The following is a 20,231-nucleotide window of genomic DNA, read 5'->3' as shown; positions in this document are numbered from 1 at the left end:
GAAAGTTTCGATATGGTTTCGATGAAGTTCACAATCACACGTATCGAGTACAGTGGCGAAAAGGGCACGAAATTCAAATTTTCTATGGGATGATAACCCTTTGCGCCTACATTTTTACTAACGGAAATGGCATGACAGACAATACTTGTTCTATATTCCGCCAGATATTATAATTTGTGCAAAACGGAGCAAGAAAGGGAAAAACTAAAAAGGACCATAAAAACAACCAGTCAAGGTAATAATAAAATATATTGCCACAACTCTTGTAACACATAATCCATTTAATACTGTCCTTGCCATGATTATCAGTACCGTCTTTATCATAAGGGCACCATCCTCAGGCCCCGAAGGTCAAACAGTAACAGTACAGTATATTTGATTACCCATAATTTGCCCATAATAAATAGAAGATCATAGAAAAAATGCTAGTTAGGGTTCCGTACCCAAAGGGTAAAACGGGACCCTATTACTAAGACTTCACTGTCCGTCCGTCCGTCCGTCCGTCTGTCACCAGGCTGTATCTCACGAACCGTGATAGCTAGACAGTTGAAATTTTCACAGATGATGTATTTCTGTTGCCGCTATAACAACAAATACTAAAAACAGAATAAAATAAATATTTAAATGGGGCTCCCATACAACAAACGTGATTTTTCACCAAAGTTAAGCAACGTCGGGAGTGGTCAGTACTTGGATGGGTGACCGTTTTTTTTGCTTTTTTTTTTTCGTTTTTTTTTTGCATTATGGTACGGAACCCTTCGTGCGCGAGTCCGACTCGCACTTGCCCGGTTTTATTTAATTAGTTTTCTTTACTTTCCAAAAGGGCCACAAATTCTTAAGTGCCCAGGGGCCCCAGCATAGTTTAAGACGACCCTGATGATTATGTATTTTATTTTACACAGAAAGTGGTGCTTGAGAGCATGAGGAAAAGTGGATCTTCTAGGTAATAATATTTACGAGTAATTTGGATTACCCATACATCTACTTCTTTCATAGGAACAGTCTCTTGCCATCGGATGGTTTTAAAGCTTCGTGCCGTAACGCGGACAAATAAGCTTCAATCCTTTGAACGCCACGACTATTATACCAATATTACCAATACAATACGCCATCGTAAACCTTATTGGAATTCACGAAGGTTAATAATTAAAGCGTAACCGTGCGCGTCTGTGGCTTTTTAGCGGTTAAGGGGTTGAATGCTGGCATATCGCGAAACTCACTCCGAGATACATATGTTATTATTATGTTGCGTCGCTGCGTCTGTTAGTTTGACATCGGCCTGCCTGCAATAATATGTTACTTTTCGAGGGCCGCAAAAATATGTGACACGCTCTTATTGCTCTACAAATAATATCGTGTCAGATATTTTTGCAGCCTTCGTTGTGTAACATATTATTGCAGGTGACTGTACGTCGTACGTACGTTATAGGACAGTTCAGTCAACGGCTACCATAATTTGCACTACCTTATGCGTCTTGTAATCCTTTATTTATAGAATCCACAAGTACACGTTATGCGGCATTAATTATGATATAATAAAAATTTAGTTACTTGCCTTAAATTGAATAATAACACATAAGAATTGGCTTGAAATTCATTAAGAAACCGGGACATTAAAATCTGAAATATGTATTAGAATTCTTATTGTAATGACTAATGTAATATTAAGGAACTTGCGCATCATACCAAGGTACATAATACCATCCTTGCATTTTTACCAGGTCCAATAACACTCGATCCGTAATAAGGATCATGTAAATTTGTATCGGTTTGTTTTATTATAAGTTACAGAGGTTGTTTAATGAAATAGGTTCACAAGTACAATTGTAGGAGTCATAGGAATTCTGGATTACCTGGAAATCTATAAGTACAAGCTTTTGTAGATGTATCTATTATTTACACACGTATACAATCTTATCTAAAATAAAATAGCTTATATACTGGGTCAAGCAGATCTTGTCAGTAGAAAAAGGCGGCAAATTTGAAAAATGTAGGCGCGAAAGGATATCGTCCCATAGAAAAATTGAATTTCGCGCCTTTTTCTACTGACAAGATTTGCTTGACCGTCTATAACTTATAAATTACGTGATGAATTGAAGAATCTTAAACATAGAGTGACAATGTTCGGACGAGTGTTTGCTGTTATATAACGCATTAGTAAATAACGCGAGCAAAAATCCACGTGCATAATACCTAGAATTTTTGCTTGGTATTTGTGAGTGTGAGGAACGGAACGTTTCCCTGCTCTATGACATAGACTACGCCGGCTGTCTTGTCTATGTAACCTAATAACTGTAAACTATACGTGTGTTGAATAAAAGCTAATTAATTAATTTAGGCTCTTTATTTCAATATATAATAGTGAGTATTTGGTATATAAAAGACCTAGCTGTTATTTAAATGTCTATTACAGATGGGCTCTAATACGGGAAAAAGGTCTCCCCCGAATTTCATATTTTTTTGTTTGTCCAAATTGTTTTGGTCATAGAAGGTTGTATTAAAAAAGTGACAAAATAATGACAAAATGAACAAAAAAATAGGGAACATATTTTCTCGGTAAGGATTGAAAGAGCTCGTTATAATCATGAGCTCTTATGAGCTCGTTATAATCACGAGCTCTTATAGCGTATTTTTGGACGTATGGTGGTCATTACAATCTCCAAATTATTAACATTACAATGTATTTTATGAATAAGATTCTTCAATGTACAGAATTACAGATGTACACAAAGTGTCTCAAACCCTCCTGTGCTGTGCTTGGTTACAAACTACAGATTTTATGAAATTCACTAAATTACATTACAAAAAACGACAAAACAACAAAAGCGTTTCGTTTAAAAGCGTCAAATAAATCGTTAATAGTATTAAAGTAATAAAAATCACATTAAAATATTGCGCGACGAAATGTCATAATGCTAAATTTGTAGACGAAATTTACAAAAATGTAGCACAATAAAAAAAAGACTCAAATTTAAACCTTATTTCTAGTTACTTTAGGAAATATGAATAGGCCGGTTACCGGTACTTCATTGCATTTGGAGAATTGGGATTTGCGTGAATTTTCGCATTGGGAATCACTTTTATTGACTTTAATATGCACTGACTAACCACAAGTGTGGTGTTACAGCTCACTTTTTGATAGTGTTTAACAAGGTTTTAGTGACGATAATAGTCAGTCGATTCATATTTCCTAAATTTAAATACACTACAGCTTTGGCTGTTTTATAACCGAATGTATTATACATTATAACATTTATAACCAACAGTTTCTTTATTTAAAAGAACTGGGCTCTGGGGACTATGAACAGTCAAAATATACCTAATTATCTTTTTATCTCATCATCTGGTGATTTATTCATCAGTATAATACCCAAAGCAAAAAAGTAATAATAATCAAAGAAGTAGTAATAATCAAAAGTTATGTAATTTAAGTCGCGTATTAAAATTATATGATTATTGAGATCTGAGATCAAATTAAATAATTTCTTGCTTGTTGGCTGCCCTAGAAACCAGCCTAGATTAAATACAAATAAAGGCACAGAGATATAATATAAGAGAATATTGTCACTCGTGAAGGAAGTTAAGCTTAAGTCCATTATGGTATCACATTTCATAACGTCACGTGCACGAACTATAAATATATTATTTACATTATATTTATCGAAAACCAAATCAAGAATACAATTCAGGAGCCCAAGCAATGACGCACACATATTGGTGCTAACATAAAAGTACACACGTGATTCAAAAAGATTGAATAATAATACCGTAGACATTATAAATCCTTCTTACGTTAAATATACTTACTCGTAAGTCAACTATACATATGATTTCACTCGGTCACTATTGTTTAAACTTGTAGTGGTACATCTAAAGTAATAAATAACAACAACTATCTGGAATGTTTTAGCTATGGGTAACATGCATTTTAAAATGTCTAAGTCTATGTATAAATGCTATGTTGTGAATAGTGGTACATTTATAGTGGTAGTCAGACGACACACTACTCGCTGCGTGGCCGTGTTGTTAGCTCTGGCTGTCTCACAGTTCCCTTTAAGCGTGATTGTTAGTTTCGCTTTTAATTTATTTTTATTAAAATGAAGCGTATAAAATAATTATAAATTATAACTCTAGTTACCTATTGGCTGAACATTATAATTTATGGATATTTTGTGATATAACAACTTACTCTTGCCATACATATATTAGACAATGACTATTTTAATATAATGATTTGCAAGTTTCATTAACTTAGGACTAACACTAGGATATCTGAACCTTGTCGAAAAAGCAACCAGTTGAATCGCAATAGGAAAAACGTTAGAAAAGTACCAGGCCACCAGCGATGCGGGTGAGGTGTACAGCAGCGTGTTGGATGCTCAGACTAGGCATAACAAGAAGTGTCCACACAAACCGTTGGCGAGGCTCGCTACGTCGGCTCGTCGGCGGACATCAGCGCCTCTGACTGCTCGTCCAAGTCTGGGATGTTTCTTATCACCCTGGAAATAAAGGAGTATTTGAAGGTTCGGGTTCGTAAACATTTTCAGAAATGAGTCTGTTTTGCTGCTAAAAAGTTGGCGGTTCACATTACCCTGCCTACTAGGTGGATCGTGGAACATAAAACATAAAATACGATTCGCGTTCCCGTACTATTTGAACGATGATGAAAATGAAAAGCTTAAATTTGATAACAGTTGCATACCTGATACCCGTTTACTTTTCGACCTTTTCTCATGTAAATTACAAAAAAATGTATTATCAGGGGTAAAGATTTATTGGATTTTGTAATGTAGTCTGAATAATCAATACTGCAGCTCGTATTTCACAAGTAAAACGGCGCCTACATTTCGTCACCACGCGGTCTTCGTCAACACTCATTCATCGGGTCGGTCGCCGAGTGCAAAGTATGAGGAGGTAAACGCTTCATGCACGAGGAGATCGGGGGTTGTATATAATGAGATCTCACTCAAAGCCATCCGCACGCAGCCGCGGCCTCAGCCTGACGGAAGCCGGGTCAGCAGCGGGGCGCGCATCCCAGCTCGGGCCATCGTCGTAGACTTCATAAACTCCTTTATGCGGAGATGGGGTAGTAATGAGAACTCACTCGAAGCCGTCAGTCCTTAGCCTCGACCTGAGCCAGACGCTGGCCGGGTCAGCAGAAGGATCAGCGGCGGCCAGCAGCCAGCCGGCGCCGGCCAGCAGCCCGGCGGCGGGCCGCCACGCGCCGCCCGCCCACAGCGCGTCCCAGCCCGCGCCCAGCGGCAGCGTCAGCGACAGCGCCATCGTCGCCACGTGCGTCGACGTCAGCGACCGGCCCCTGCAACCGTTATTTCAATATCACATTATAGGCGGTACGCGTTAAGATAGTGGAGCAGATCAAGGGCTTCCCGAGTTAGTTGTGCCAAAAAATACATATTCGACGATAAAAAGATGATGACGATTAAGGTCAACTGTACACAAAACATCTAACGGAATGACGATTTTTTTGGACGTATGAGTCTACTCGTAAAATCCTCGATCCCTTCGCGTTATTTCATGGCCGTAATAATGAAGTTTCCAATGGTTGATTGTATTCGCCTCCCGCGCTTTACGCGCCAGCCAGGAAGTAATTTGAGGCTGCGGACATTCTTCGTGGGATATGTCTCGTACCTATTTGTCTAACTAAGCAAGCAAATTATTTATCCAGTAATGGGACACAAACAAAAAGGCAAGTAAAAAATGTGTTCACTGACCACAGCCACAGCGACTCCAGCAGGAGCGGGCCGAGCAGCGCGTCGAGCAGCAGCCAGGACAGCGCGGGCGCGGCGGGCAGCGCCAGCCGCTCGGCGCCGCTGGCCGCCAGGGCGCCTCCTAACGCCCAGCCTCCCAGGCCGCAAGCGCAACCCACCAGACCTGCCAACCAATAATCAATTACAATCAACAACAGGTGGTGGTGGCGGTGTGAGGCGGCAATACATGCCGTTCGAGCTTTTGCATTGGACCCAGCAAATTCAGGCTGCGTGATTGTCAAACTGGATGTGAAAAACGCGTTCAACTCCCTGGAGCGAGACGTTTTGCTAAATGAGGTCAGTAATAATATTCCAACGCTCTTCCCTTTCCTTCACCAGGTGTATCAACTTCCTTCCAATCTCTTTCATGGTTCTGACCGTATCCTTTCTCAGGTAGGTGCCCAACAGGGGGATCCTCTCGGTCCGCTTACCTTCAGCCTGGCAATTCACAAAGTCATCACCGAGCTCAAATCTCCCCTTAATATCTGGTACCTGGACGACGGCACAATTGGAGGAAAACCGGATGAGGTGGAGCAAGACTTACTTATCCTTTTGCCGCGTCTAAGGGATTTGGGGCTGGAGGTGAATACCTCTAAATGTGAGTTCTTCCCCTGTGGGCCAGAGTCTTCTTGTCTTTTCCCTCGTTTCTCTTCTTTACTTCCTGGCCTCAGGCAGCTAGACACCAACTCTTTTTATTTATTGGGGGCTCCGATATTTCCGTCCGCAGTTCCTGAAGCGCTACGGGTGAGCAGAGATCTTCTTCAGCTCGCTAGCGAGCGTCTTAAAGAAATAAGTCCGCATATAGCTTTGGTCCTAATGCAAAAGTGCTTTGCCGTCCCGAAAATGACGTACCTGCTACGTACATCCCCAGTTTGGCAGTTCCCGGACGAAATAACTTCCTTCGACGACACCATTAAAGCCACGTTCGAGGCGGTTGTCAACGTCTCTCTCAGCGATGACCAATGGAGGCAGGCGGCTTTGCCGGTCCGGCATGGGGGCATAGGTGTGCGACGTATCCAGGACGTTAGTCTGCCGGCCTTCTTGGCGTCGGCCCATGGGGTGGCGGACCTTGTTGCTGATATTTTATCCTTGAACGGCGACAGGGCGAGCATACCTTTCGTGGCCGACGCGCTGGTGGAGTGGTTGGCTCTCAATCCTGGAGCAAACGTGCCGGAAAACCCGAAGGTTCAGCGGGCGTGGGATGACGTGGGGTGTAAGGACACGCTGAACGGACTTATTGGGAATGCTGTGGGCACGGATCACGCAAGACTTCTGGCTGTATCGCAGTCAGAATCCGGGGCATGGTTGCATGCGCTGCCTTCTCCACGATTAGGCACCCTGCTGGATAGTGACTCATTGCGGGTGTCCGTTGCTCTCCGCCTGGGCTGCAAGGTATGTGAACCACATATATGCATTTGCGGTACCATGGTGGGGGCCGACGGCCACCACGCTCTGAGTTGCCGGCGTTGTGCTGGCAGGCACCCGCGTCACCATGCCCTCAACGATATAGTTCAGAGGGCTCTCAGGTCGGCGGGCATTCCGTCGGTACTCAAGCCTCCAGGCCTTAGTCGCACGGATGGCAAAAGGCCTGATGGGCTAACGCTCGTACCGTGGGAGAGAGGGCGGTGCTTGGTGTGGGACGCTACGTGTGTCAGCACCTTCGCCGCCTCGCATATCAGTCGCACGGTGCGCGCGGCTGGAGCGGCGGCCGAGTCTCAGGCTGCAGTGAAGCGGCAGAAGTATGCCCCCCTGGGAGCAGGTTACATTTTTGTCCCTTTCGCGGTAGAAACGGCGGGCTGCTGGGGGGCGGACGCGAAAAACATGGTGCGCGACATAGGCCGTCGACTTAGGCAGAAGGGGGAGGACCCCCGCTCCGAGTCGTTTCTGGTGCAAAGGCTATCCATAGCCATTCAGCGCGGCAATGCCGCGAGTATTATGGGCACTTTTGCACCGGAAGCGTCTGGGAGCGGCAGCAATGTTTAGTTAGTAACTTGTGTGTGTTTAGTTTGTAAGTATGACTAACTGTATGTATGTTTTGATAGATTATAATAAACAATTACAATCAACTATCTATGTTATAGCCAAACACACTAATCATAAAAACATACGTTAAAAAATCCAAAAAGGTAATTTAAGCGAAAGTAGTCGGTATCGTTAAAGTTGTTACCTTGTAAATTATGAATTTTCAAAAGCCATCAATCTTTAATTCAGAACAGCAATTACCAGTGCATCAGTAATCTAACTTTAGAAAGTGAAGGGTCTCACTTCATATTAATATGAAACTGACCGACTAGCAGCGGCGAGTTGATGCCCTCTCCCTTCCGCATCTCGAGCCGGAACAGCAACAGGTGCACCGCGTAGGTGAGCGCGGCGCCCAGCGCCGCCAGCACGCCCGCCCAGTCCGCCTGCTCCCACACTCCGACCACCACCTGCCGAACCACCAGGTTTCACCATGATCAAAGTAATACCTATAGTCTGTATCTTTATTAGGTATTTAAATAAAAGTAAACGAACAATTTGTAAATTTTCGGGTAGTTATAACATTTATTGGTTAACCAACCAAATACATAACCGCCTGGATCAGTCACTGAACGACCTGACTTTAACCTACATTATTGGATCATGTAATGTTTTCATCTACCCTCAAATGGCTCCTTAAGCCAGTTGAGGGTAGCTTTTGTTTACTTTTATTTAAATACCTGAAGATACAGAGTATAAACTAGAGATTCATTCATTGTATAAGTCGTAAAAAGTCTAAGAAATAAGTCATGCCCCTGAATTTGACAGCTTAAAAAGTGGGCGCTGTTTGACGCCTTATGTTTTGTCGTAGGCTGGTAGGTAACTCAATGGTCAAACATCAACTTTTAACTAGAGCTACTGAATAATGTATTGATACAATAGCTGTCAGATTCGACGCACAAACTGGACTTTACACATCTAATACAATCAATGAATTTATGCCATATTTCCGGATGGACTACTTTATATACATTTACTCATGTACCACCATCGTGTTATTTATTTCCTTTGAAAAACCTTCTCCTAGCATTTATTACCTATACAGGCTGTCCCATAAGTGACACGTCACAGTGATACTGGAGGTAGACCAGGTCAAGAGGACCCAAACCAACTTAACATGACCCCAGTAAAAGTGGCACGGTTTTCGAGTTATTGCCAAATTAAGGTTTTTCATGAATTTTGACCGTTTTTAACATTGTTAGTGCCAGTGTGCACTCGGAAAGGTCTCGAAGTTAGTTTTTTTATGTGTACGGCATCATGAATAGTTAATTAAGATAACAGAATAGGTATTTTATCGATAAACAATGTAAAATGCAAAAAAAGTACTGGTTTGATCTTGAATTAAATTCACAGCGAAACATTAATTTCGACTTTGACCACCTGTCGTGAAAAAAAATTACTAGAAAAGTAATGAGCAAATAACGTCAAGCAATTGAGCATGTTATGCAGATTCAAAAATGGTATGACACATGTACCTTCCTGCAATTAAATAGGAATACTTATCATCTTTCGAAAGCCTCATAAAAAATAAGTTAAAACTAGGAAATCTGCAATCCGTTGCTACTTAGTAAAAATAACGATTTATGTTGAGATATCTAATTCTGGACACAGAAATGAAAAAACGCCTATTCAGTATTTGCCAAATACCTAAAAGAAAGAGATGGAAAATGGTTATCTCCCTTATTAAGGATATCATTCAATTTATTTTATTCAATCTGCAGTATTTTATTTTCTTTGAACCTTTATCAACACATAAAGGTTCAAAGAAAATAAAATACTGCAGATTGAAGTATAATCAATTTATTAAAATAATTTTACTTTACAATATGTGCTCGAATTGTTTTTCCCCGGCTCGTATGCAACTATGCACGCTTGGCACCTTCTTGTAAAACTTCAAGTTAATTTCCTTAAATTAATTTCGGATATGTTTCGTGCTGCTTTGAACATACGCCGCCGTAGTTCCTTTTGTGACCTTATTGGCTTGCAGTAAACTTTATGTTTTAAGCATTTTAAGCATCCCCAATGAAAAAAATCTAATGGGTTTAGGTCCGGGGAACGCGGCGGTCATGCCACTGGTCCCAATCGGCTGATCCATCTGGGAATTTCTGTGTGTGGTGGTCGCGGACATCGCGAGCGTAATGTTCTGGGCAGCCATCTTGCTGTGGTTCCAGCTCCAAGAAGATGGATCGGCCGACTGGAACCAGTGGCATGGCCTAACATTCCCCGGACCTAAACCCATTAGATTTTTTAATTGGGGATACTTAAAAGATAAATTTTACTCCAAACCAATAAGGTCCCAAGAGGAACTACCGCAGCATGTTCGATGCAGCACGAAACATATCCGAATTTAATTTAAGAAAATTAACTTGAAGTTTTACAAAACGGTGCGTGCCTGAGAAAAGCAATTCGAGCATCTATTGTAAAATTATTTCAACCTACCCTTTCAAACTTCAACCTGTATTTTTTTCTTTGAACCTTTATCAACTCAATGATAATTTTTTAATTGGGGATACTTAAAAGATAAATTTTACTCCAAGCCAATAAGGTCCCAAGAGAACTACCGCGGCATGTTCGAGGCAGCACGAAACATATCCGAATTTAATTTAAGAAAATTAACTTGAAGTTTTACAAAACGGTGCGTGCCTGAGAAAAGCAATTCGAGCACCTATTGTAAAATTATTTCAACCTACCCTTTCAAACTTCAACCTGTATTTTTTTCTTTGAACCTTTATCAACTCAATGATACCCTTAAAAAGGGAGATGAGCATTTTCCATCTCTTTCTTTTAGGCATTCGGCAAATACTGAATAGGCGTTTTTTTATCTGTACCCAGAATGAGATATCTTAACATAAATCGTTATTTTTACTAAGTAGCAACGGATTGCAGATTTCCGAGTTTTAACCTATTTTTTATGAGGCTTTCGAAAGATGATAATAATTCCTAATTTATTGCAGGAAGGTACATGTGTCATACCATTTTTTAATCTGCGTAACATGCTCAATAGTTTGACGTTATTTGCTCATTACTTTTCTAGTAATTTTTTATCACGACAGGTGGTCAAATTCGAAATTAATGTTTCGCTGTGAATTTAATTCAAGATTAAACCAGTATATTTTTGCATTTTATATTGTTTATCGATAAAATACCTATTCTGTTATCTTAATTAACTATTCATGATGCCGTACACATAAAAAAATGAACTTCGAGACCTTTCCGAGTGCACACTGGCACTAACAATGTTAAAAACGGTCACAATTCATGAAAAACCTTAATTTGGCAATAACTCGAAAACCGTGCCACTTTTACTGGGGTCATGTTAAGTTGGTTTGGGTTCTCTTGGCCCGGTCTACCTCCAGTGTCACTGTGACGTGTCACTTATGGGACACCCTGTATTACAACAATTTTTATGACATTTTATTGATTTTATGACAACTGGTGACATACGTCATGACATGATCACCGCCATGAATCTAGTAACAGTGAGTGTACTCACCAGTCCGGCCGCCGTGAGGAGTACGCCGGCCAGCCTGGACAGCGTGAAGCGGTCTGCAGGCGCGGGCCGCAGCAGCGCGCCCAGCGCCAGCGCCAGCGCGCCCGCCGCCGACGCCAGCAGCGTCGCCGACCCCGTGCGCGCGCTGCGCAGGCTCAGCCGGTACAAGTAGTTGGAGATGAACCACTACAAGGAAAAATAATACGTTATACTGCTGATGGTCATACGTATTTCACCTCATTTAAACTACTTTTAGAAATCGTTAGGTTGATTGTTTCATTAACTAATTAATCTAATGATTTCCTCAATTGAGCAGTTAATCCTTCGACTAAAATGTCAAGTAGACAGTCTATTTGCTTTACAAGTAGCCTATTTTAATGTTAATACAAAACGTACAACAAAGCCGTATTTGATCAATTAGCAATAGGACCTGTACAATTTTTTATTTTTTTATGCTCCATCCGCTGTTAAAGTCTATCTAAGTTCTCACTTTGGCTGAAACGTGTCCACTGTAAACAGTAGCGTCAAGCGGAGACGGCGGGGCAGGTCGCTCGAGCGTAATAGAGAAAACTGACCCAGGATAGGCGCGCCTGCAACGGCTTGCCCGTCATCTCGACCGTGTAGTAGGTAGTTTGCCACCAATTACGCATCGAACAAGGTCAGGGTAACTTGATTAGAATAATAACTCGACTCGTACCGGTACTGTGAAGACGAGCGCCATGCGCAGGTGGCGGCGCGTGGCGGCGGCGGCGGCGCGGCGCTGCGCGAACTCGCTGGCGCGGAGCGACGCGGCCCAGGACAGCCGCGCCAGCAACGCCTCGCCAGCCATCGCCGCGGACATCACCCGTACCTGTCGAAAAGTAATACGATCATTCGGCTGTTCTCTAACTTATTTTAAGCAACATATCTCACTATTGACGCCTTATATTTTGTTTATCTTCCTATTAGGTGAAACATCTGTTCCGAACCTGGAGGTAAAAAAGGCTATTCATCAGCAGGCAAGCAGCAGGAGTTGATGATATAGATGGGGTAACAGAGTTGACACTTAATCTTTTTTAATAATTATAAATGTCCTTCCTCCGGGAGCTGGGTCGTCGCCTGCTAGAAAGAGGCCTTGACCCCCGCTCCGGGTTTTTCCTGATGCAAAGGCTGTCCATCGCAGTCCAACGCGGCAACGCAGCGAGCGTGATGGGCACCTTTGCGTCGGGGGCAGCCCGGGACGGGCTTCAGTAGGCAATTTTTTATACTTATTTAGTTTATATTTATATTTAAGTTTAGTTTTTAATTAGTTTTATGTTTAGTTTATGTATTATTTTAATTATGAAATAAACGAATTCATATACCATTATAAATTGGGTTAAAAACAATTTCCTCAATAGGTAATGGGGGTAAATTATGAGATTATACAAGAACATACATTTTAAGGGGTACTATAACTACGTTTTATTAATGACATTAATGTTATATATTAGCTATCGCCTCTTATTAGCAAATAAGCCTAAGAGTGTGAAGAATGCTTGTATGTCGAAAATGTTACGCGTTATTGTTGCCGGTGCATTGTTACGTGAATAATACCGTCCAGTGTCAGTTTCCGTCCACTTGACGGATTACCAAATAATACATTTAATTTTCAATTTGCTTGCGAAATATATTTTTTATGGAGATAGACAAATTGTTTAGATATTAAGGATTGCAATAAGTCCTAATTTGTGCAGCAATGAAGGTTTATATTCAGATTTCGTCAAGTGGACGAAAACTAGCGCAATGACCCTGCATACGGTTTTCTAGACTGCATAATTTTGTTACGTAATTTGTTCAAATTGATTGGGTCGTTAGTGAGACATCCACAGTACGGAAGCAATCATGGTGTAATCATAATCAAACAGCGTTTGAAGCTCATTCATAATGCACTCCACGTAATTCTTATTAGATAATAGTACCTACCTGTGTTCTTTCTCGATGACGTCTCTTCTCCAGTAAATTGTGAGTATCCTTTATGATTTCTACCAGGGAACGGAACCGGTTTTATGCAAAAACTTGTAAATAACCATATATTTCGAATTATTTTATACTCCAAATGTAGGACTCAGTTGTAGAAATGAAATACTTAACAAAGAACAAAAAAATACCGGTTTCGTTCCCATACATAAAATACCGGTATCCGATCCCTGATTTCTACCAGCATTTTACGCAATATTCCAGTATTTTGTAAATAATTGTCGCATGTTTTAGAATTTAGGTTTGAGGTAACAATTATAACAATCGTAACAGTTTTTTTAGAACAAATGTGTTATCACATTCTACTAAGATGCTCAGTAGATGGCCAATTATGCAAATGGCAACACAAAATGCATGTTTTTGTAAATTGAAATACCATAAAATCAGGACATTATTTTAAGAATAGGGGATATTACTGCAATGTTCTGCCGCCAGAGTGCAGCACTACCGACTCAGTAAATTCATAGACTAACTTATACATACTGTGCCTTAAACTGTTTTTTGACAAGTTTTCACAGACAATAAAATATGTTAACAAGGGCCTACCGGTAAACGCGAAACACAAAGGTGCCACCTACACAGACCTTTGCCTAATATTCCCTATTGTGTAACAATGGCAACAAGTGACACTAAAAAGTTGATTCACCCTTAGAATTAGTCTTGACTTATTTAAGATTAAATTACTCTTTCACATTGAAATATACATAGTGTTGTTAATACATTATGAAACTTACCTCAGCCACTTTGTTGAAGCGCACTGCACGAGGAGTCGCATCATCACTGTCTGTTGTCTCTCCGGCGCGGACAGGCACAAATGTTGAGTCTCCCTGTTCATAACATAAGACACATACTGTAACACTTGTCACCAAGTGACATTAAATATGTATTTATAATACTTACCTATATATTCAATATGGGGCTATTCATAAATTACGTCATTTCAAATTAGGGAAGGGGGGGCTTTGGACATCGGATGATGGTAGCATGACGTAGGAGGAAACGGGGTCATTCGAAGCATGATTTTTGGATGATTTTAGAGGGGGGGTCAAAAATCGTCAAAAATTCGATGACGTAATTTATGGACAGCCCCTATGCATAACATTTTTCTTATATTGAATTGAAACATTGGTGTGATTGGTGGCCTAGCAGTAAGTTGTTTAACTTTCAAAACAAAGGTTGTGGGTATAGGCGCGTCTCGATATCGCGCGGCGGCCGCGCGAGCAATGTTCAGCCGCGTCTCCATATTGCGCGGCAAGCTATCGAACATTGCTCGCGCGGCCGCCGCGCGATATCGAGACGCGCCTTTCGACCGCGGGACACCTGCATTTTGGCGCGCGAGCCAATTTCGACACCATCTAGAACTTATGCGCGGCGGCCGCGCGCGGCAGGCGATCCGACGATCGACCACATTAAGCCGCGTCTCCATATTGCGCGGCAAGCTATCGAACATTGCTCGCGCGGCAGCCGCGCGCAATGGATACTGGGCCGCCGCGCGCGCCAACTCGATCATTGGCGCGTTCGAACGCGCCGCGCGACGAACCATTCACTGTCGGTGTTTCGACGCGCGGCAAAGGAATGTTCGCGCGCAGTTGGGACGGGTGTGTATATATTTCAGTTGGCTCGCGCGGCAGCATACATGGATAATGAAAAGTGTCGTACTTTAATTAAATTATATGGCACTAAACAGTTTCTATTGAACAGTAAATGTAGTGATTATCGCAACAGATCATTTTTCTATTTGGCTATACTTCGTTCTGAATAATATTTTTTTGTGATTTAAAGGCGCGTCTCGATATCGCGCTAATGTTCGATAGCTTGCCGCGCAATATGGAGACGCGGCTTATGAACAGCTTGTATCAGTTGTACCTACCTACCAATGAATTTCTCAAAACCTATGAACAGAATATCATTTGATATTTACCTATTCTGGTTTTCACCGACTAGTCCCAGTAAGGCCTAGTTTCCCCTCTGGGTTGGTAGGTAGTCACTTTCAGTAATACCTAAGTTAATTTTTGGGATCATGTCTCCAAGTGAGCCATGACTAAAAGCTGGGACTAGGATGATGAACATTATTTTGATACATACCTAATCTAGGCATAAGTTTATAGTACCTACTTAATCAAGCTTATGAAAATATTACCATTTACTAGTTGCTTTTGTGCGGCAGTGGACTCTGGGTACATTTCTTTTAATACAAGGACTTTCTGCTCACAATTTGGACGTTTACTTGTTTACATCAGTACTAATTAGCCGAGTCCACACAGAGCAGGCATATGCACAAGGCAATTTCCTTGCACACAAAACGGCTAGTGTATATGTGCCTCGCGCCCGCTGCCTCGACCTATGTGGACCCGGCTATTGGCATGATAACATTAATTCCATGCAACCATACTCTTCTGTTTTATAACTTACCAAACTGTTGTTTGATTCAGTAAAAAAGTTATCCTCATCTGCCTCAGCATTGGGTTCTAACAATTGCTGAAAATAAAAATAAAGCATGATAAATTCCTATCAGACATTTCTACTTCAAATGTGTACAGTAAATTATTTATTGATTGTACTTGCAATTGTTATCTGTGATGTCATGAAACAAGATAGGTGAAATTAAACCTTGATAACAAAAATACATGCAAACATATTAGTTTTAGGGCATCCCTGTTGGACATATAACAAGATTATTGTCTAATAAAAATACAAATATAATTAATTCACCTAGTTAGATAATGTCTAATATGTAAATATTGAATGTGACAATGGTATACAATTGGGCATATAAAGATTCAACAACTAACAATGTTTAAAGAAAAATACTCATATAATTAAACATGGTTTTCTAAGTTGTGTGAGTTGAGTGTGTGTTCAGTTTATTTATAACCAACTTACTGTGTAATCTGCAGGTCTACAGGGGTCTCGGGTGGGCGGCGAGAAACACAACCCCACAAGGTAAACAAATAACAAAGAGCTGCGTATATAGGACACCAGGAAGGGCCTATCAATTTTTTCCTCTATATAGATGTACTGAAAAAAAAAAACAAATATTCTTAACAGTCATTATTACATTATACAGATACAGTGGAGTAATCACATTAGAATATCATGATTATCCCATAGAAATTTAGCTGACCTATTTCCTTCCTTATGACAAAACGTAACTGCAACACATGCAAGGTTTACCTTTGTCAGCTCGGACGACACCACCCACAATACATCAACCAATAAAAGGATGAACAATCCGAACACAAACTTCTTTTTACTGAAATGCTGGATGTCGTCATTATCATTCTTGTTATTTTGGGCAACGCGAAAATAATTGTGGCATAGAATCAACATGAAGACGACTTATAAATTCAACTTAAACAAGTTTAAAATCAAGTTATAAGATGCTTGCTTCCATAGTTTTGTATTGTATGTAGATAGTCTATTTGCCGAACTCCTGTTTGTGTCACTTTAATTTAGTGTTTGATTATATAAGAACGACCGCTTCTTTATGAAACATTTATCGTTTATTCTATTATTCTGACATAAACACCTATTAAATACAAAATTGCAGCAAATCAAGGAATCGCAAAATTTTGTAAGCAATATAATAATGCACTAACTGTCAAAATCAATCGACAATCCATTGACAAACTTCATGCTCTACTCTAAGGGGCTCTATAAACCTTACTGTTATCAAAATTGCAATTTTTGATACATTCAGCCTTCGAGCAACACGGAAGGGAGGCGGCATTCGCACTATTTCCCCTCTGCCGAGGTACAAGATTAGCGCGTCAATCTAATCTAGCGCGGGTAATAAAACTAGTTGCACTTGGATTTTTCACTAGACCGAGTCCAGACGCGCGCGTGAACACTGCTGCACAAAAATGCCTGTTTGCTCGGTTTTTTGTTATAAAAAGAGGTCGGGGACATCAAATGTACAAAAAGAAAGTGTTACATTTCACCTGTAATATTTTTTTTACATATCATACGTTTAATTACATTCAAACACAATTATTATATTTTAGTCTCATGTAATTGTTGGATTTATCGATTTTGCTCGCTCAGTACAAATTGCGGATCGGTCGAGCGACAAATCCGACTTCTCATCTCTCAGAATACAATAACATACTTCAACGAAAATGTGTTAGTGTGCGTGTTGTGACACTTGTCACTCGTCCGTACACAAAAAGAGATCGAGGTTTGCAAGATTTGTCTTTGACGTGTGTCATTTTCTATGTATTTGTGTCGTCATTACAGGTTGGATTTTGTATGTAAGTGTGTGAGAAGTGCGACTGTGTGCACCTTTCCCCCCGCGAAAAATGGCAGAAAGATTTGTACGGTGAGATATCGCTTGGGCCCCTCCCTTCCGATGTGTCGGAAGCCGGTGTTGCTCGAAGCATTCAGCATTTGATCATTTAATCTAATTCATTGCACGTTCGGCAATGTATCGCAATTTACGTCGGTGGACGTCATCCCATAAACGTAAAGGGCTTTATAGATGCGACTGTTTATCTTCGAATTCGATTAAAATTTCGATTCTATAGATGGTCAAGCAAATCTTGTCAGTAGAAAAAGGCGCGAAATTTAAATTTTCTATGAGACGATATCCCTTCGCGCCTACATTTTTCAAATTTGCCGCCCTCTTCTACTGACAAGATCGGCTTGACCAACTATATTTTTATCATAATTATTTATAGTAAACCATCTTGTAGCCAGTTAGCCACTTTAAAATGAATCAAAACCAATTAATAATGTGTTTTAGTATTTATTAGAATGAATCCGGAAAATCGCGAAATCCGGATTTGATCCGGATGCTATGGCAGGGTCGGCAGGGAATAGAGTTGTAGTATCTATGGGCTACTCAGATGTCAAATGGAAATTCCAAATTGTCAAAAAATCCTACCGAGTTTCTTTGATCAACAAAAGAGTTAACAGCTGTGTTGTTTCATTAATTTTGTGTTCTTAAAATAATTGAGAATTTAAGGTAGTTTTACGTTTATTTAGGTCATGTTAGTTGTTAGTGGTAGAGTAGTTAAAAATGAAACAACGGTAAGTGTAGAAGTGTCGAAATAGTTAATGAAACCTGTTTGGTGTTTACGTGTTATTCACACAAGTTATTTATCAGGACGCGCCTCATGCACGGGGATGAGTTTACCGGATATAACATGAGTGTGAAGAAGGACGACGGCCAAGATTCTTCTGAAATCCCCCTACACAAGATGAAGTCGCAAGATCATTTTATTGAGGCACAGGTTCAAGATGGTGACACGTTACAAGCTATTGCGTTGCGATTCCATTGTTCCGTAAGTAGACATCTCTAGGGTTTATTATATTTTCAAACACATTACGACCCTAAAATATTTATTGTTACATTGCAACCAATGCATCATTATGTTTATATTATAATGTTTTTAACTTGTTGAAAAACTAGGTACTACATAAACTCAGAATGCATACATGAAAAATAATCCTTTTATCAGTCAGATATATTATCTACATTTATATATAATCTTAACACAGATGTTTTTTGTTAATGTAAATGTTGTTTATTGTCTTTTGCAGATCGCGGAATTAAAGAGAATCAACCACATTCATAAAGATAATGAAATATATGCAAGGAGGACTGTTAAGGTTCCAGTTACTCCATACTCAGTACTCACTGAAATTATGTCACCACCTTTGGATGCCGTACCTTCAACATCTAAAATGATGCCGGGAGCACAGTCAGTAATAGATAATCACAATGAGCTTCTTCCGCCTGGTAGTCAAAATATAGATAAAGAAATAAATGGAAACAATGACTTTGCAATAGATTGCAATGCCATAGTAATGAACAGTACTCTAGCCCCAGCGGTCATCCCTTATACAGATGTAGAGCCAACTGAACCAATCACAGAGGACACCCAGCTATTGCCAAATAAACCGCGTGAATCGGTAGAAACAGTGGTTGTGAAAGAACTGACATCACATGGTGCAGATTTTGGTATGAAATGGTATCACCTACTCTGCTGTGTGCTGATATTAGGAGTTGTGATACCATTAGTTTATGTATTCTTTTATCTAGATAAGCATGATATTGTGGAAATTGTGGAATCAAGTACAAAAGCTGTGCTAAAAAATACAAGTGATGATGACCTGCCACCTGGACATAGTCAATGACCATCATGTTTTGTATACTTGATCTGATCAAAAGCTTTAAGTTTTGGTGGTATTTTAGCAATTTTATTAATGCCTTATTTTAAGAATAGACAATATATGTGATTCTTGAAATAAATATCATATTTTCTATTCCAATCTTGTTTTAATAAATTATTTAACTGCCAAACACTAGAAAAATATGAAGGATTTTATACGCGCCTACACGCGCGTCATAAAACGAGCTTATAGGCGCGTATAAATCAAATGTAGCGAAATATAGCGCGAGTTTTTCAACGCGAAATCAATCTATTATCTTACCAAAACACGTAGTCGACATCTAGCGTCAGTAGTGGATTTATCAGTACCAGTGTCACAAGTGTTGCTACTGTCGAAAATTGTACTGCACAAACAATTTACAACTAATATTACAAGCAGAAATAATTGAAAATAGGGTTCCGGTTATAATATTATTAGCTGAAAATTGTTGAGCATTAGACTTTTCGTTCGTCGCGACATCTATTGTCAACTCGCAGTAGTATACTGGCCTGGCAAAAAAAGAGTAGAAATTAAAAAGTGCACTGCACTGCACTGTAGTGTCGTCCCGTTTTCTCATATAAATTGGTTTGAAAGGGACGACACTACAGTGTTGCCACTTTTTAATTTATACTCTTTTTTGCCAAGCTGTAGCATAGAGTAATATGAGTAAAGAAAGAGTGGCAATTCCATATAGAATATCAGTTTTCTTACCAAAACCAGGCGTGGCTCACTCCGCGATTTCGTCGCTTTGCTACAGGTAGCTGAAAGTACATCCGTTCCACACCAATTTTGGTGGCTAGCCA

At 40.2% G+C, this 20,231-nt stretch overlaps 3 protein-coding genes across 4 annotated transcripts in view; 2 read left to right on the top strand and 1 right to left on the bottom strand.

Annotated features, from left to right (window-relative positions):
• The window catches only part of LOC134798226 (microtubule-associated protein RP/EB family member 1), a 140,955-nt gene that overhangs the window by 31,723 nt on the left and 89,001 nt on the right, over positions 1 to 20,231 (top strand). The gene's annotated exons all lie outside the window — the stretch shown is intronic.
• LOC134798218 (solute carrier family 35 member F5) lies at positions 231 to 16,884 on the bottom strand. The gene is made up of 11 exons (XM_063770584.1): positions 16,450 to 16,884; positions 16,159 to 16,293; positions 15,688 to 15,753; positions 14,010 to 14,102; positions 11,975 to 12,127; positions 11,281 to 11,463; positions 8,056 to 8,197; positions 5,733 to 5,892; positions 5,105 to 5,317; positions 2,075 to 4,499; positions 231 to 1,940 (listed from the first exon to the last, which is right to left on the bottom strand). Exons 1-10 carry the CDS (start codon positions 16,603 to 16,605, stop codon positions 4,430 to 4,432), a joined length of 1,371 nt encoding a protein of 456 aa, XP_063626654.1. The 5' UTR covers positions 16,606 to 16,884; the 3' UTR covers positions 231 to 1,940; positions 2,075 to 4,429.
• Positions 18,142 to 19,548, top strand: LOC134798217 (lysM and putative peptidoglycan-binding domain-containing protein 3). 2 transcript variants are annotated; one of them, XM_063770582.1, is made up of 3 exons: positions 18,142 to 18,303; positions 18,380 to 18,557; positions 18,817 to 19,548. In XM_063770582.1, the coding sequence occupies exons 1-3, from the start codon at positions 18,293 to 18,295 to the stop codon at positions 19,411 to 19,413; spliced, it is 786 nt and encodes a 261-aa protein (XP_063626652.1). In that variant the 5' UTR covers positions 18,142 to 18,292; the 3' UTR covers positions 19,414 to 19,548. The 2 variants fall into 2 exon arrangements, with proteins under 2 accessions (XP_063626652.1, XP_063626653.1); XM_063770583.1 differs by having other exon boundaries at positions 18,216 to 18,238.

The sequence above is a fragment of the Cydia splendana genome, chromosome 16 (genome assembly GCF_910591565.1).
Source record: "Cydia splendana chromosome 16, ilCydSple1.2, whole genome shotgun sequence".
NCBI lineage: Eukaryota > Metazoa > Arthropoda > Insecta > Lepidoptera > Tortricidae > Cydia > Cydia splendana.
This window is presented reverse-complemented; position numbering and strand designations above follow the sequence as displayed.

Bases quoted from the DNA above. Each gene is read 5' to 3' on its own strand.
- LOC134798218 (XM_063770584.1), bottom strand. From the start codon at position 16,605: ATGTTGATTCTATGCCACAATTATTTTCGCGTTGCCCAAAATAACAAG. The intron at 8,198-11,280 runs GTGAGTACACTC...GTGGTTCGGCAG, and splicing joins TCCTCACGGCGGCCGGACTG to GTGGTGGTCGGAGTGTGGGA. The intron at 4,500-5,104 runs GTGAGTTCTCAT...CTTTATTTCCAG, and splicing joins CTAAGGACTGACGGCTTCGA to GGTGATAAGAAACATCCCAG.
- LOC134798217 (XM_063770582.1), top strand. The intron at 18,558-18,816 runs GTAAGTAGACAT...TGTCTTTTGCAG, and splicing joins CGTTGCGATTCCATTGTTCC to ATCGCGGAATTAAAGAGAAT.